This window comes from Lycium barbarum, chromosome 4, assembly GCF_019175385.1.
Source record: "Lycium barbarum isolate Lr01 chromosome 4, ASM1917538v2, whole genome shotgun sequence".
In the NCBI taxonomy this organism is placed as follows: Eukaryota; Viridiplantae; Streptophyta; class Magnoliopsida; order Solanales; family Solanaceae; genus Lycium; species Lycium barbarum.
This window is the reverse complement of record NC_083340.1, coordinates 109,824,572-109,841,192: the sequence shown is the minus strand read 5'-3', so window position 1 is coordinate 109,841,192 and position 16,621 is coordinate 109,824,572. Positions and strand designations below refer to the sequence as shown.

The following is a 16,621-nucleotide window of genomic DNA, read 5'->3' as shown; positions in this document are numbered from 1 at the left end:
TGCTGGTAATAATAGTTAACATTGTTAGGTTAATAAATTGAATCTGGTCCATCGACTAATTCATGAAACACGTGTAAGCTATACAAGTGCACACTGGAGGGGAGCCAACTCCAAATATCTAATACGAATCACTAGTTGAACTGCTTCTTTTCTGTAAAATTTGTTTAAATACTAATCTTTATGCGATTTACCTTTTACTATAGTTTATACTCGACTCTATTCCCTTTTGCACATATATTCCTTTACAAGCTTACAAAGAGTCCCACAACCCCCACCCCCGCGCTTTGTAGGTTGTCTACTTTAATTATTGTAATGGGAGGCTTCAATTGAGTGGAATAAAGCTAGTGAATAGTTCGAGGAACGATTTATTCTTACCCACACTAATACGGTAATTATCTCAAATTATTTATTATATTTTTTAAAAGTAATTGTCTCAAATTATTTGTAATTTTAGAAGTTTAACACAAAATTCATTTTTCTTTTTTTAATTCATTGTTAATGATAATTGTTCTTGAAGACTTAACATCTCAATTACAGAAAGATGACACATAAATAAAATAAAAAATTTATCTTAAAATATAAATAGGAGTAAAATAGTTAAAATTTCTTCTAATTAATATCTTTTTTACGGAACGTGTAAGGAAAAAAAAACACGACAAGATAATTTGAGACGAATGTAATTCTCCTATAAGTGCACCAAAATATAGTGGCATACTTATGGGTATTGATTGCTCTTTCTCTAGCCAACTTTAAATTTCTCACATTTTCTGCTCATAGAACTAGGGCTGGGCATAAATACCGAAAACCGAAAAAAACCGAACCGGATCGAATCGAAACTTCAACAAATCGAACCGAACTAGTTTGGTTCGGTGTTTGGTGTCCGTCGTCAAAAAACCGAAACCGAAATAGCCGAACCGAAGTTTGATAAAACCGAACTGGAAAACCGAACGCGCACCGAAATTTAATACATTACCCAAAAAAATTAAAATAGTCCAGGCCCATTAAGTTTAAAGCAAAAAAAACCCAATTGTAATAAGTCCTCTTTTGCATTTGTATCCCTAATTTTCCACTTCAATTGAAAAAATCAAATATCCTTAACAAAGAAAGGTAACTAGGATGTCTCTTTAGGATTAATGTATGTCCTTTATGTGTTTTCTTAATTATTCTTACGGTATGTATATAACACCTAGTAATCCTATATCATGATTATAATTTTCTGTTCTTGTGTATCCTGTTTGTTTGATTTTGATTTCAATTTATCAGTTTTATGTTTTATTGCTTTTGAGAATATGAATTAGTGTCAATGGAATCGCTTCTAATATTATATTAAAAAAATCGAAACCGAACCAAACTGAACTTTAAAAAACCGAAACCGAAAGAACCAAACTGAACTTTAAAAAACCGAAACCGAAAGAACCGAACCGAACTAGTTTGGTTCGGTGTTTGGTGTCCACATTCAAAAAACCGAACCCGAAATAACCAAATCAAAATTTGATAAAATCGAATCGAAAAACCGAACGCCCACCCGTACCGCTCCATTAGATAAAACATAGATACAGGGAATATTCATCATATGAGGAGGCAACATTGAAACTGCCAATGTTTCCTCCATAAATTCACTCCTTCACCGCCAATATCCACCACAAACTAAAAGAGCACACACAAAAAACCCACACCATTTCTATATAAAAAATTGGTGTAACTCACACCATCAAACTACATTTAAATTGGTCAGCTGAGGAAAGGTTTGCGATCCGTGACGGCTACCTGTTCGTGTAATCAGCTATGAAGGTTAGTATTCCTATTTCCTCACCTCTTTCAGCTTCTTTATCTAATCTCCATGTCTTTATCATGTGCTTTAAACGTTTCCTCTTTAGTGATCTTTTGTTCTCGATTGATTTAGTTTTGAGTTAGCTAGCTTAATGGATATTGAAATATGTTTTTGTTCTCTGTTTCGTCCATGAAAGGTGTTTGGTTTCATGAGTCTATTTGTTCTGAGATAAAGGGCAAGGGTAAAGTTCTGTAAAGTGCACGATAAAATGAACTGGGGTTTTGGTTTGATTCATCAAGAAACCAAAGAGTAAATTGGACCGGAGATGATGGGAAACCAAAAAGGAAAAGGATTGTTTGGTCAACGACGAAACAATAATGGCAGTCCATTTTTGTTTGCATTCGACCTAGCCTCAATTTTTCTTCTAATATCTTCTTTACACTATTTGACAAACTAGCTCATCAAATGTCATTATTTTATTTAGTAGGCGACCATGTATTTCAAATATTTTTCAGTTTATTTAAAATTTATAAAGTTAGGAGTTGAAGATAGTGACCGTGTTTGGTTATACTTTTTGCCAAAAAGAGAAGATAACACTTTATTTGAAATTTTGAAGATGGAGTTGAAAAATAAATTTGAAGCACTTTTTCAAATTTAGAATTCAACTTCAAATTGGATTTAAATTTTTTATCACCAGACACTTATTTTCAACTAAAGTGAATAATTATTCCTGAAAAGATGAATGATTCTCGTGACCAAATAAGTCCTTAATAATTCTACTTTAAAGCACACAACTGCTGAAATTCAATTGATCAAAAGGGGAAAGGTGACTAATATTTTCTATTATTTAAATTGGTTCAGCAACTACTTTTCATTTAAAAATGAATAGGTTTTGACTCCATCATAAATAACTTTACTTAAGTACAATAATTATTTTTTCCGTCCCAATTTATACGAGGGTTAACATATTTGAGGAAGTCAAACTGCTTTTTCTTTTACTACCATTTTAAACATAGATTCTTTGAGTATTTTATAATAAAATTTACATATTTGTAAGCTACATAAAAAGTACTATAAGTCTGCATAATTAATGTATATGAAAAGAGTTCGAGAAAATTATAGTTAAAAAAAGAATTGTTTGACTCCCCAATAGGTTAACCCTCATATAAATGAGTTAATTCCCTAGATGATGACCCAAATTTGGGGAATTGCTTCTAAATATGACTTTTGTTTCTAGGACAATAAAGTACTCAACTATCACTATTTTCTTCAAAGGGAGAATAGCACTTTTAGTCCCCATGTTAATGTTATATTATGATTTTGGTCCTTGTGTTATCTAACTTACCACCATTGACCTTCAATTATATTATGTAAGTGATTTTAATTCTTCAACTAACAGACCCCCAAAATATTTAATAGAAAGTTAACTTCATCAAGGGCAATTCTGATATCAAATTTCTGGTTTGTTTGTAACGAACAACCTGCACCATTTGTTTAATTTGCTTCTTATGGATGATTTTTTTTTTCCAATTTGAATCCTCCAATCTTGGATCAATGTTTTATATATCTCTGCAAACTTTTAATCCTCGTGTGCATCATTATTCGCAAATGCACAGTTGCGAGAGAAATGATTTTTTGACCCTTTACATTTTTTTTTAGTTTTATGATCTTTTTGTAATAGATCTTCATTTTTACACATAAGAAATCTGAAAAAAAATACATAAGAGATCTGAAAAGAGCATTTTCTTCCATTCGAATTGTAAGAGGCCAATATATCTTATTTCCTCCAAAATTTCTACTTATCTTGCTGTTTGCGCAGATCGAAACAACCCTCCCCCCCCCCCCCCCCTCCCCCCCAAAACCCCCCACACATAACATAAGCTTTTCTTGGAGCCTGAGAAATGAGAATGCTGCTTAAACCAACCCTCTTTGATATCTCCTTCACCTCCAAATTTAGTGGATTGCAAAGTGCCTTCAACTGCATTGGATTAAAAAAAAAAAAAAAAACATTTGTTGAGCATGTTCATTGGTTGATTAGAATTAGAGTTATATGAAAAAGATGCAGGAAAACTTTTCCTAAAACTCTATTGACAACAACGATGATTAAATCTTGTTATGTGGCTCTTTTTTTCCCTTTGTGGAAGTATCCCGTGAACCAGAAATTGTAGGCAGTGGTATAACAACCTTGCAAAAGCTATTCTTGGTTTTTCCATATCGAGCTTTTCTTCGCCTGGATCATGGATGAACCTCGGAATGCTTAGGGTCGCTAGTTCTTCATCAAGTAAAGTTAATACCAGAACTGTCCCTCGGTGGAATTAACTTTCTGTTAGAATTTCTAGGATATGTTAGTTGAAGGAGTAAAATCACTCACATAATATAATTGAACCATAATAAGCCATTAACATAGGGACTAAAATCATAATAAACCATTAACATAGGGACTAAAAGTGCTATCCTCCCTTTCCTCAAAATATACTAAACACCTCAAAAGCCTCCATCTCTCTTAGTTGACATGCCATGTTATCAAAGCCAATTTTTTTAATAATATACCTATTTAACTCATCAAACTCATTTAACCAAATCCATATTTTATACTCAATCAACTATGAGCCGGTTACAAAGCGGCAAAGGAATTAAACCATACTTTCTATTATGCACTTTTTCAAATCTATGATTCTTTATATCAATTCAAATATATTATCTTCCAATATAACTTAAATTTTTTAAGTAGTTTTGTCGTTCTATTCAAATTCAAATATTTTTAAATATCATATTTTTTCCACATCAAACAACATATTCTTTCCACATTAAAATGGAATTACATAGATAACAAAAAGATTACTGTCGTATAAGTTTAACTTTTAAAAAATCTAATTGAATCGTATATTTTAAGAAATAAAGTTAGTGTAAAAATTTTCCTTTGTATTTTGAGTTATTTATCCTTAATTACGTAGTTAATTCCCCATAGGAAATTAGAGAATTTTACCTTTTATCCTAGCGTTTTGTCAATTTTTATAGCTAGATGATGAAATTTTGTGGACAAGCAGATCTAATTTACAACCGGAACAATAACAATGAAAATGGCCCCCTCTTTAGTGAGATTATATGAGCAAAGGCCTGAACCAAAATATGTTATTGCTATGGGAGCCTATACAATTACAGGTGGGATGTTCAGTACCAATTCTTATAGTACTGTTCGAGGAGTCGATATGCTAATTCCTGTAGATGTATATTTTCCGGGTTGCCCACCTAAATCGGAAGCGGTTATAGTTGATAGATTAAACATAATGTAGGCTACTTCTGCTAAGCTTTTCATAATGGGTTAAAAATATAAAGACCAACTGCTTTAAAGATCAGTTATGAACTTATCCCACTTGAGGGGTTAAATTGGACTGGTTTAATAAAGGGTAGTTTAATTAACCCATCCAAACTTAAGCAAATTGGACGAATTATGTTTTCATGAGTTAATTTTGTCACCCCTACATTTATACCTAAAGGATCCGAATCATGAAGTAGATTTTAGAAAATCTTTTCCTATAATAAATGCAATGCTGAGAAGTGGACAGAGGCCCTCCTCCAAACCAAAAAAGTACAACCAAAAAAAAAAAAAAGGGAAAAGGAACGAGCTTTGCTCACTATTATGCACTCGTTTAGAATGGTGAGCTCATTGTCTTATACGAATTGTTAATTTTCATATTCTTAAGTTTTTGAATTTAGTACATATGCTCTAATTAAGACTCTTCTTGATTTAATTATTTATTTTGAGTTGGATTTTTGTTGTTGTTGTTGTTGTTGTTATGTTAGACTTGTTTCATCAACGCTATAGTTATTACGACTTTTATCGGTAATCATGATTATTTTTTTTTTTGTTTCTTGCGCCTAAAATTTTGCAGGATCGAGCTCTCATCTTTATGATTTGTATTACTCCACTTCTTCTGGAAAGAAGTCTTGCTGTTAGTTTTGATGTAACGAGTTATGGCGCTGCTGGAGATGGAGTGCACGATGACACTCAAGTAACACAAATAACTTCAATTGCTAATTTGTTTTAAAAAATACTGTTAAGTGTGACTCTGTGAATAAGCGTGAATGAAATGAGTTTATCTTATACATTCTAATAGTCTAAAGATTTTTTGCACAATCAGTTTATCTTTAAGATATCTGCAAATAACCTTCCATTAAAGTTGAGATATGTAATCTTGAAAATTAGACACGCTATAGCCAAGAATCAAGGTGACCTGATATATTTGTAAATGTTTTTAAATTGTCGGCGTATATAAGTTAAACTTTTTAAAAAATGTGTATCATCTGGATTTAAATACATATACGGTATATGCATACAACAATTCACACACACACATATATATATATATATAGGCATTGCAGAAGATCTTTTTTAGTAATTATCGAGAATGAAATGATCTTTTACTTTGATTGAGGGCCTCCTTTTTTCCAGGAAAGGAGAATAAAATCAACATAGAAAGGAAAAAAAAATTGTTCTTTTCCAGTAATTTACACCTTATGATTCCATGATTATAGGCATTCAAACAAGCTTGGAGAGCTGCGTGTAGTGATGAAAATAAAAATCCATCAATACTTGTACCAAGTGGAAGGTCATTTCTAGTACGGCCCATTACATTCGAAGGGCCTTGCAAGTCCACCAATATTCAGATACAAGTAAGTATAAGATGCTTCGATTTCTCTTCAAGCCCATGAATATTCATCTGAAAAATGATATATTACAAGTTGGAGAATGCTTGCAGACTGCATATAACCCGCCCATTTGACGCCCCTACTTGCAGTTATCAGGATCCATTGAAGCACCGGAGGATCCAGATGCGTGGACAGGTTGTGAAAATGTTAGTTGGATTTATTTTACAGGAGTTTTTGGTCTCTTCATAAATGGTTCTGGTACTATCAATGGCCATGGCCAGCGCTGGTGGAACACTCCTAGCGGTACCAGGGTGCGTCTCTCCTCTAAATCTAGCTAAAACAATTTAGAAACTTCCACTAAGTTAAGGACTTCACATGTATACATAAAAATTTGTTTTTACTTACCTTATCTCCACGGTATAATTTTCTGACAAATTAATGTGATTCAATTGAACTCTGTTCAAACCATGTAGTTCTGTACTGTACACTGCAATTAATTTGATATTGCACTGACCACACTGCAAATAGTTGCAACAAACGACATTCACAGTTCGAAGAGAACAAACGTGCTACTTTAATGTTATACTCTACTAACATTTTAGAAGCAAATTCTTAACAGTACATTGCTTGCATAAATATTAACAAGTGATATTATTTGTTTCAGGTGAACGGGACTTGCACTAAGCCAACGGTATGGCGTACATATATAATGTAGTCACTTTCTGTTAAATTAATTAAAATGATTTTCAAATACAAGGGTGCGTCTAACACGAATCACTAGTTGAACTTCCTCTTTTTTTTTTTTTTTTCTTTTTTTCTTTTTTTTTCCTGTAAAATATGTTTAAATCGATCTAATCCTTGTGCTATATCCTTTAGTATAGTTTATTAGTTGAGTCTATTCATTTTTGCCTATGTATTCCTTACAAGATTACAAAGAGTCTTTTCCCCCCCTCTTTTTGTAGGCTGTCCATTTTAATTATTGTAATGGGCTTCGATTGAGTGGAATACGGCTAGTGAATAGTTCGAGAAACCATATAATCGTTACTTACAGCAAGGGAGTAACCTTCTCAAATATTCATATAAGTGCACCAAACTATAGTCGCAATACTGATGGTATCGATATCTTTTTCTCTAGCCAGCTTCAAATTCAAGACTCCATTATTCAAACAGGTACTTAATTCTCATTTTCTTCCTACTGCCTAAAATGTTCAGCCTGTTTATAGATTAGAAAAAGTGATTTGTTAAAATTTTACAAAAAAGGATTAATGCAAATAACCGCATTTATTAAAAGAACGTTTTTGTTTTTTTGAAATCAAACTAGAACGTTTTTTGAAAAAAAAAAAAAAAAAAAGCAATCCAAAGGTATAACTGCTAATTACATATAACTGTTCTCCTAAGATATTATCTCGAAAAGTAATCGAAATGCATAACTTGGGGTTTAATTATGTGAATATTGATTGTATAATATAACCAAAATGTTACCAGAGCATCTTGTTGAGACCGGATAAACATAATTTCACATTATCCTTATTTCATACTGTTTTCTAAGTATTTCCGTTCTTGAATTTACCTACAAAACCAATAATAGAGGTTGACAGTATTTTTATCCTGGAGTTTCAAGTTGATTGATGATGTATTAACTACTAAGGATATTGATGTTGGGACTCTTTTGTATTAACTGCATATGATGTTTAATTTTTCACGCTAAAGCTAATTAAATCACAAAAATAAATGAACAACAAACAGGTGATGACTGCATTGCCGTCAATACTGGGTGCTCTGATATCAATATTACTGGTATTTCATGTGGACCAGGCCATGGTATAAGGTATCTTACATTTTTTCGTTACTATAAATGGGAAATTCAGTTTATTATTATGCGGATAATAACTAATATTTTGTATGTAGTATCGGAAGTTTAGGTCCAAATAACACATTTGCTAATGTGGAAAACGTCTATGTAACGCATTGTTACCTAGAGGGAACCCAAAACGGTGTTAGAATTAAGTCATGGCAGGTAACAAAAAAGTCTCACCTTTCATATATCTTATAGAGTATAGATTAATGGGATAAAATAATTTTGAATAATTGCATGCATACACTAATTTTCCTAAAATATCTCTTTCATGCGTTCATAGGGTGGTTCTGGATATGCTAGGTCTATACATTTTGAGAATATTAACCTCAAAAATGTAGGAAACCCAATCATTATTGATCAGAATTATTGCAATGGTGGTCAGTCATGTCAACCTCAGGTAAAAAAAAAAAAAAAAAAATAAAAAAAAAATATATATATATAACATTTTTTATTTTATAAAGAAGACTTAGAAATTTGAAGTTATCTTTTGTTTGAAAAATGTTGAACAGGTAAGTGCAGTCAAAGTGAGCAATGTAACATACAAGAAAATACATGGAACTACAAGCAGCAAGGTAGCAATAAATTTGAATTGTAGCAGTAGCACAGCTTGCACCAACATTGAGATGGAGAATCTCAACATAACTCCAGTTGTGCCTGGAGAAAAGATTTTTGCTACTTGTAATAATGCCCAAGGAAAAGCCTCTTCAAGCTCAGCTCCTGTATCTTGCTTGTCACAAGGATAATTATATGGAGGATATATTACATTTATCTACTACCATAGCCGTTTGAATAATGTTAATTGGATTTGACAAAAAACTAGCGATTGGTTGGTCACAAAGCTACTATAAGGGTACTATTACAACAATGACATACCCAATATAATCCCGTAATGTGGGGTCTGGAAAGGGTAGAGTGTATATAGACCTTACCTTACTTGAGAGGTTGAGAGGTTGTTTCTGATAGACCCTCAGCTCAAGAAAAGCAATTCAAAGCAATCTAGAAAAAGAAATAACGAAAAATGAAGAGGCCATACATACTATATAAAGCATGACAAGCAGAAAAAGGAACAATAACTACCAAAAAGTAATGCGACCATCGAAGTACAAGAAACAACAGATAATAACAGAAATCGAAGGACAAGGAACTATAAGGATAATACTACGACTACTAGTATGTAATAATAAGCAGGACAGTGCTCAACTACCTACTAATATTCTATTCTAATCTGTGATCTCCATAATCTCCTATCTAAGGTCATGTCTTCAGTAAGTTGAAACTGCGCCATGTCCTGTTTAATCACCCCTCCCCAATACTTCTTCGGCCTACCTCTACTTCTTTTTAAATCATCCATAGCCAGCCTTTCATACCTCCGTACTAGGGCATCCGTCGTGCATTTCCTCATCACATGACCAAACCATCTAAACATCACTTCCCTCATCTTGTCGTCCATCGAGGACACGCCGACCTTATCCCGAATATTTTCATTTATAATCCTATCTCTCCTAGTATACCCACAACCATTGCAACATCCTCATTTCCTCAACCTTCATCTTCTGCACGTGAGATTTCTTGATTAGTCAACACTCCACCCCATACATCATAGTTGGTCTAACCACCACTCTGTAGACTATAAGGATACTATTAGATGCATTAATTAAGCAAAACACTGAGTTTATATGGTTTACAATTATAATTAGAATTATTGTATCAATCTGTGTTTCAAATCATGTTTTGAGTGGAGTTAATTCTCTGAAAGGCTACCCATGTTTTGATAATTGTCTATTAATATCACTTTTGTTTATTTAAGGACTAGAATATCACTAAACTATCACTATTTTCCTAAAAAAATACTAAACACCACAAACCCTCCTTCTCTCCTAGTTGGCATGTCATGTCATATTAAAGTCCTAATTTTATAAATAATAAATTTATTTAACTCATCAAACTCATTTATCCCAATCCAATCCAACCCAAATTCATTTACCTAACCCAACCCACGTACCATTAATACACGGGTACGCTAATGGCCTCATAGATCACTTGCTTATTCTCCATTATATTGTTCCTTAGCTCTATGTTATGATCTCTTTGTGAAACACCCTTAACATGAAGTGTCACTTGAGTTGCAGTGCAACTGTGTAAGCTTATGTAGTTCTCTGCCTTGATTGAGCACATGAGGTTGCTCAAAAATCTAGTTGATGTTAACATAATTGTGGGGTGTATCAAGTCTAATAGGAGTAGTATGTTTTATGTTATTTTATATATTAAATGTTCAATAAACTAACGATGTATAAAGTTGAATTTTTTTCCCAGATATCTGCCGAGAGGAAAAGTCAAATTCCCGTACCCCTGCAAGTGAAGGACTTCACATGGAGATAAGATAGATATTTCTGTAATTGTAGGAATTTTTTACCTTTGTACAAGAACAAAGGTGACATTCAGAGTTGCAAAAACTATAGAGGTATCAAGCTGCTAAGCCACACTATGAAAGTGTGGGAGGGTGGTGGAGTTGCGGGTGAGGAAGGACGTGTCTATTTTCGAGAACCAGTTCGGATTCATGTCTGGACGTTCGACTATAGAAGCTCTCCATCTTGTTCGGAGGCTGGTGGAGCAGTACAGGGAGAGGAAAAAAGACCTACACATGGTGTTTATCGACCTAGAAAAGGCATATGACAAAGCCCCAGGAGAGGTTCTATGGAAGTGCTTGAAGGCTAAAGGTGTGTCGGTGGCATATACTAGGCGATCAAGGACATATACGATGGAGCCAAGACCCGGCTTAGAACATCAGAAGGAGACTCAGAGCACTTTTCAATTATGATAGGGTTGCATCAGGGATCAGCTGTCAACCCATTTTTACTTGTCTTAGTGATGGATGAACTAACATGAAAAATCCAAGGTAAGGTGCCATGGTGTATGTTATTTGCGGACGGCATAGTTTTGATTGAAGAGACCCGCGACGGAGTTAATGCTAAGCTGGAGGTTTGGAGATAGACCCTGGAGTCCAAAGGGTTCAAGTTGCAAAAAATTGCAAAATCTGGTGGTTTGGAGCGGAAATCATTTATGAAGTAATGCCCAGCCAAAAAATTGCAAAATCTGGTGGTTTCGTTTTTTTCTTTGTTGAGCAAATTCTTCAAAATGGTGTAGCAATGGAAGAAGAAAAAGCAGGGGAAGCAGCAATACTTATGAAGTAATGCCCAAGTAAATACGAACGAAATCCAGCCATAAAATTGCAAAATCTGGTGGTTTCGTTTTTTCTTTTGTTGAGCAAATTCTTCAAAATGGCGCAGACGAGGAAGAAGAAGAAGCAGGGGAAGCAGCACTGGAAGACGAGGAAGAAGAATGGAGGGAAAAAGAATGAGAACGAGCGGATGGAGAAGAAGAAGGAGGAGGAAGAAGAAGAATGGAGGGAAAAGAGCAAAAACGGGTGCGGTTAGTGGGACCTTTTTTTTTTTTTAACCCATTTTGGTATTTTAGGGTTTATATTGGTTGGGTCAAAGTGTTAAAAATTAAACTTGAGGGCAAAGTGTTAAAAATAAAGCTTAGGGTCAAAGTGTTAAAAATGAAACTATTGGGCAAGTCCAAAACTCCTTAATCATTAATCAAAAAATAATCACCTCTACTCAATAATTAAAATTTGAGTCACCTCTACTCAATTTTAAAACTTAAAGGTCACCTATAATTAAATGCCCCAACTTGCACTTTATTTCTTTAGTTTCCTTACAACAGAATAATTATCATTTGTTGAGAAATAATCCCACAGCAAAGAAGAAAATATTTGCCTTAATCTTTTCAAGTTTCCAACCACGATTCGCATAGTTCCATGCGAAAAAGAATCTGAATTTGGGCGTTGACAAGAATCGAACCTAGGACGCTAGAGATAATTTGGAACATCCTGAACCACTTGAGCTAACCTTTTACATTTATTCAAGATGTTCAAAAGTTAATATATCTACATAAACAACATAAAATTGACCCTATATATAAACTATAAGTTTTTGCTGAGGGTGTTCGGGTGAACACCCTCAGCATCGTGTAAATCCACCCCTGGTTGTTACAGTAATATTTTACATTATTTTGTTAGAGATTTAAAAACTTAGATAATAATGATATGCTAACCCGTCAAATATTTTTCAAAAAAAAAATAAAAAATCGTCAAACTTGGTTAACTGTTTTCCAGCAGCAAGAAACAAGACCAAAAGATCATTCCTACTAAACAAGGATTGTCTGTGCCTGGATTCTTTAGAGTCGTTACTATCAGTTACGTATTAACCATAAAACGTTACTCACAATAACGAATTGCCCTTTAACACCGTTAACCATTAACTTTTTTGCCCATTGGATTTTTTAAATAAAATAATGCCTAACACATTAATGCGGAATACGTTTATTCTAGGAGGAGGGTTGCCGAGGGTCAATCGGAAACAGCCTCCCTACCCAGGTAGGGGTAAGGCTGCGTACATCTTACCCTCCCCAGACCCCACTATTGTGGGATTACACTGGGTAGTGACCAAGACCAAGACCAAGACGTTTATTCTAGTTTTGTAATTTTTTTTTTAAAATGTGTTATTTTGGTGAATTGGCTGAAATAACGACTTACTTCGGTCAAAAAATTGTAATAGTAGTAATAACTTGAGTCCGGAACATAAATGACCCAATAAAAATCAAAATGAACCAAAATACCCCAAGAAAAAAAGTTGTTACTAAAGTACTTTTAACGCAGAAATTTCGTGCACTATAGAGGTATATAACCGACCCCATCGGTTTCTTCCCCACTGGTCCCCCATTTTAAATTTTTTAATCCACAAAACCCCATTAAAGGCAAAAAAGCTCCGGGCCCACTTCCAAAAATGGCCTTTTTGCTTCAAATTTAATGATGAAAGTCAAGATTCTCTGTATATTCAAGTCAAGGTACAAGATTCGAAGGTTGAATTTCGAAAAAAAGCGACGTATAACTCTATTGAAACAACAACAAGCTTCGATCTAAGTATTTTACTATGAATTTTCTAATTATTTTATTAAATACATTATAATCCTAAGCATGATTAACGTTTCATAGTCTTGAATTTCGGAAAATAAATTATTTTTGGACTCATCTCCACTGACAGTTTTTGAACTGCCCAATGGCTTTTTTTTAAAAAAAAATTGTTACATTATTTGTTGTTAATTGATTATTAATTGTGTAATTAGGAAAAATATTGTAATCTCCTATTATTTGATAATTATCTAATTGTTAATTTATTTTTTTGTGAAATTATTTATCCCATGTTAATTGTTAATGTGCTAATTAGTTATCTAGTGTTATGTGTTAATTAGATAATTAAATATTAATTGTAGTTAGGAGAATAATTAGTTAAAAATTATTTAAATAGATTAGTTCGTTATTACTTTAATTGTAGTTAGTAGAATAATTAGTTAAAAATTGTTAATTAGTAATTAGTTAGTTAATACAATTCTCTGATAAAGGATTAGTAAGTTAAAATAATTTATCGTTAAATAAATTAGCTATTTAATATAAATTTTTAGTTAAGAAATTAATTAATTAAGTAAATTTTAATTATAAATAATTATTCACAAAATATAATACAACATAATTCTCATAATTCACAAATTTTGAATAGCGAATGATAAACAAGTATCGTTAATAAAATTTCACTAAAGGATTAGTTAGTTAATATAATTTTCCGCTAAAGAATTAGTTATATAAGATAATTATCCGTTAAAAAATTAAGTAATTTTAAATTAGATATTAATATTCAAAAATTATAATACGACATAATTCTCATAGTCCACAAATTTTATCCTGAATAACGAACGATAAATGAAATCCTTAGTTTTGGATTGAACATCACTGATATAATTTCTCTATAAATGATTAGTTAGTTAATACAATTTTTCAATAAAAGATTAGTTAGTTAACATAATTTCCCTCTAATTTCAAAAATAATGAATAATTTAGTCTATACAGATACGACACCTCCATGGATCCCAATGTTCACCTGGGCCCGACGATAGATCATTGCTTGCTCTGCAGAGCATCATAGGTCCGAAATATTATGGGGTGATGTTATATAGATGGGGACGTTGCTCCGTCACTGTAGGCTGGATATGGCGTGGACTCTTTTACGCTAGAGCCCCCCACCTCCACGCGTCTTAGAGATAATGTTACGAGGCGATCTATCATTGCGTCTCCGTTAGTCGGGTAATTGGGCACTTGTGACGGCTATGGTTGAGCGGTGGAGGCCGGAGACACACCTTTCATCTCCGCACTGGTAAGGCCACGCTTCAGGATGTTAAGGTCATGTTTGGATTACGGGTAGATGGAGATCCATTATACAGTCGGGTTGAGCCTCCTCCTGGTAGTACATGGATGACAGAGTTGACTAGGCTCACGCATTTTGCGTCTGTGGGCCTCACCACTATCTCAGGACAGAGTCGAGTGAGGATTAGTGCCCTCTGCTAGTATTTGCGGGACTTGCCTCCTGTTCACGACGGCACTGATCAGGTGGTTGTTGATCGTTATGCCTGTTTGTATCTGCTCATTATATTCGGGGGCATCCTGTTCCCGAACACATTGGGTGCCTATGTTAGGTTACGGTATTTGATCTTCTTAGAGCATCTGGACTGCTTGGGAGACTACAGTTGGGGCAGTTCTGGTTTAGCTTACCTCTACTGATGTCTATGTGGAGCGTCTATTAGCGATAGCAACGATGTGTGTGGATTTTTTGCTCTTCTCGAGGTAATATTTTAAGTGTGTGTTCCTTTATATTAAATACACCTCTTGAAACGACGACTAAAAAAAATATTTTTTAATACCGCTTTTAGTTATGGGTATGGGATAGGATACTGCTTTTTCAGCCCGTACTTAGGCATGACCTCCCTGATGAGATGCCCTAGGCGAGGAGTTGGACGACAGGGTTTGATCGGGATATGGATACTCACCACAGTATTCTTCCGTTCCGGGACCGGCTTGATCGCATGGCGGACGATGCAGTAAAATTATTTAATTTTACATTATTACTTTAATTATTTTATTTTCTATTTGTTCATCACTAATTTGTAGCTATATTTTATGTAGCTATTTTTATGCACGTCGTACACTAGTTTTTTTTTTGATGGATTGCTAGCCTTTTGCAGGGCTGGTCAGGCCGTGTGGATGTCGCGGTAATGAGTTTTGGAAAATTTGAGTTGTAGAGCCACTTATACGGACTGTATAAATTTATACGGCCCGTATAATGGTCCGTATAACCCTTCCAGAGAAGGTTAATTCCATGGTAAGATTATACGGTCCATTTATACTGACCGTATAAATGGCCGTATAATTGGGTCGGGCTTGTTTTCTTTTTATATATATATATATATATATGGACGACCCTTGTTCATTTATTTCATTTCCAACATTTCCCCGAGTCCTGAAAGATCTAGAACCTTCCTACAAGCATATCCACACAAACCCAAGAGAGATCATAGATCAAATAGCAAGAATCAAGGGATCCAAGTGTTGGAAGGCTCACTAGGGTTTGTAGAACTCAAGATTTTCTTTGGTGTTGAAGTTGGGGTTTCACTCAAGTGAATGATTTGATTCAAAGCTTGCTCTTGTGTGATTAAGGTGAGTTTTTATACTTGTTTCCATGTTGTTAAGAATGTCTAGTTGTTGAATAACTTGATTGAGGGAAAGAAAGCAAAAGAGGAAGTTCAAAGGTGGTTGATGATGTTATGGGTAATAAATTGACTTGAGTTGTAATTGTTGGAGTAATTTGGGTATAATCTTGCTATGAATGGTAGTAATGATGATGGGGAAGTGTGGTATACGAGTGTATATAAAGTTGGATTGAAATTGTTGTTGTGTGTTGGTTATGAAAAGGAGTGTTGGGCATGTAATGAAGTCTCTTAATTACGAAATTGATGATAATGTCATTGTTGATTGGGAGTTATTTTACGATATAATAGAAGTCAATAAACAGGTGAAATGCTGCCCAATTTTCGCTAGCTCATGAATTATTCTAGTTTGAACTTAAGAGTGTCTTTAAGACTTAACCTTAGTATGATCCTTTTAAATGTATATCTTATGAACGTGGAAGGAGAACGTTAAACGATTAAGGAGACGTTAAGGTATGTTAAGGCTATTCCTTCTTCATTTTTGCATGATCCTATGTTATGAGCCAACAAGCGATTAAATGAGCTTCCATATTACTCTACTCTTAGAAGTACTAGGAGTATTTCAGTCTTTGATGTCCCTATACCCCGTATGATTGTTCCTTTTGTTCATGGGTCTTGAGATTACTTATGTTGATGATGTTAGCTCAAAAGTTGTCCATCGGAGGTAATATGACCTTGACCTTGTG

At 34.0% G+C, this 16,621-nt stretch overlaps 1 protein-coding gene across 1 annotated transcript; it reads left to right on the top strand.

Moving 5' to 3' along the window:
* The first annotated feature begins 1,510 nt into the window (after window positions 1–1,510).
* Window positions 1,511–9,072, top strand: LOC132636225 (probable polygalacturonase At3g15720). The gene is made up of 10 exons (XM_060352968.1): window positions 1,511–1,791; window positions 5,665–5,784; window positions 6,308–6,445; window positions 6,571–6,732; window positions 7,086–7,112; window positions 7,384–7,591; window positions 8,168–8,249; window positions 8,330–8,438; window positions 8,560–8,676; window positions 8,789–9,072. The coding sequence occupies exons 1-10, from the start codon at window positions 1,786–1,788 to the stop codon at window positions 9,020–9,022; spliced, it is 1,203 nt and encodes a 400-aa protein (XP_060208951.1). The 5' UTR covers window positions 1,511–1,785; the 3' UTR covers window positions 9,023–9,072.
* The last annotated feature ends 7,549 nt before the right edge of the window (window positions 9,073–16,621 follow it).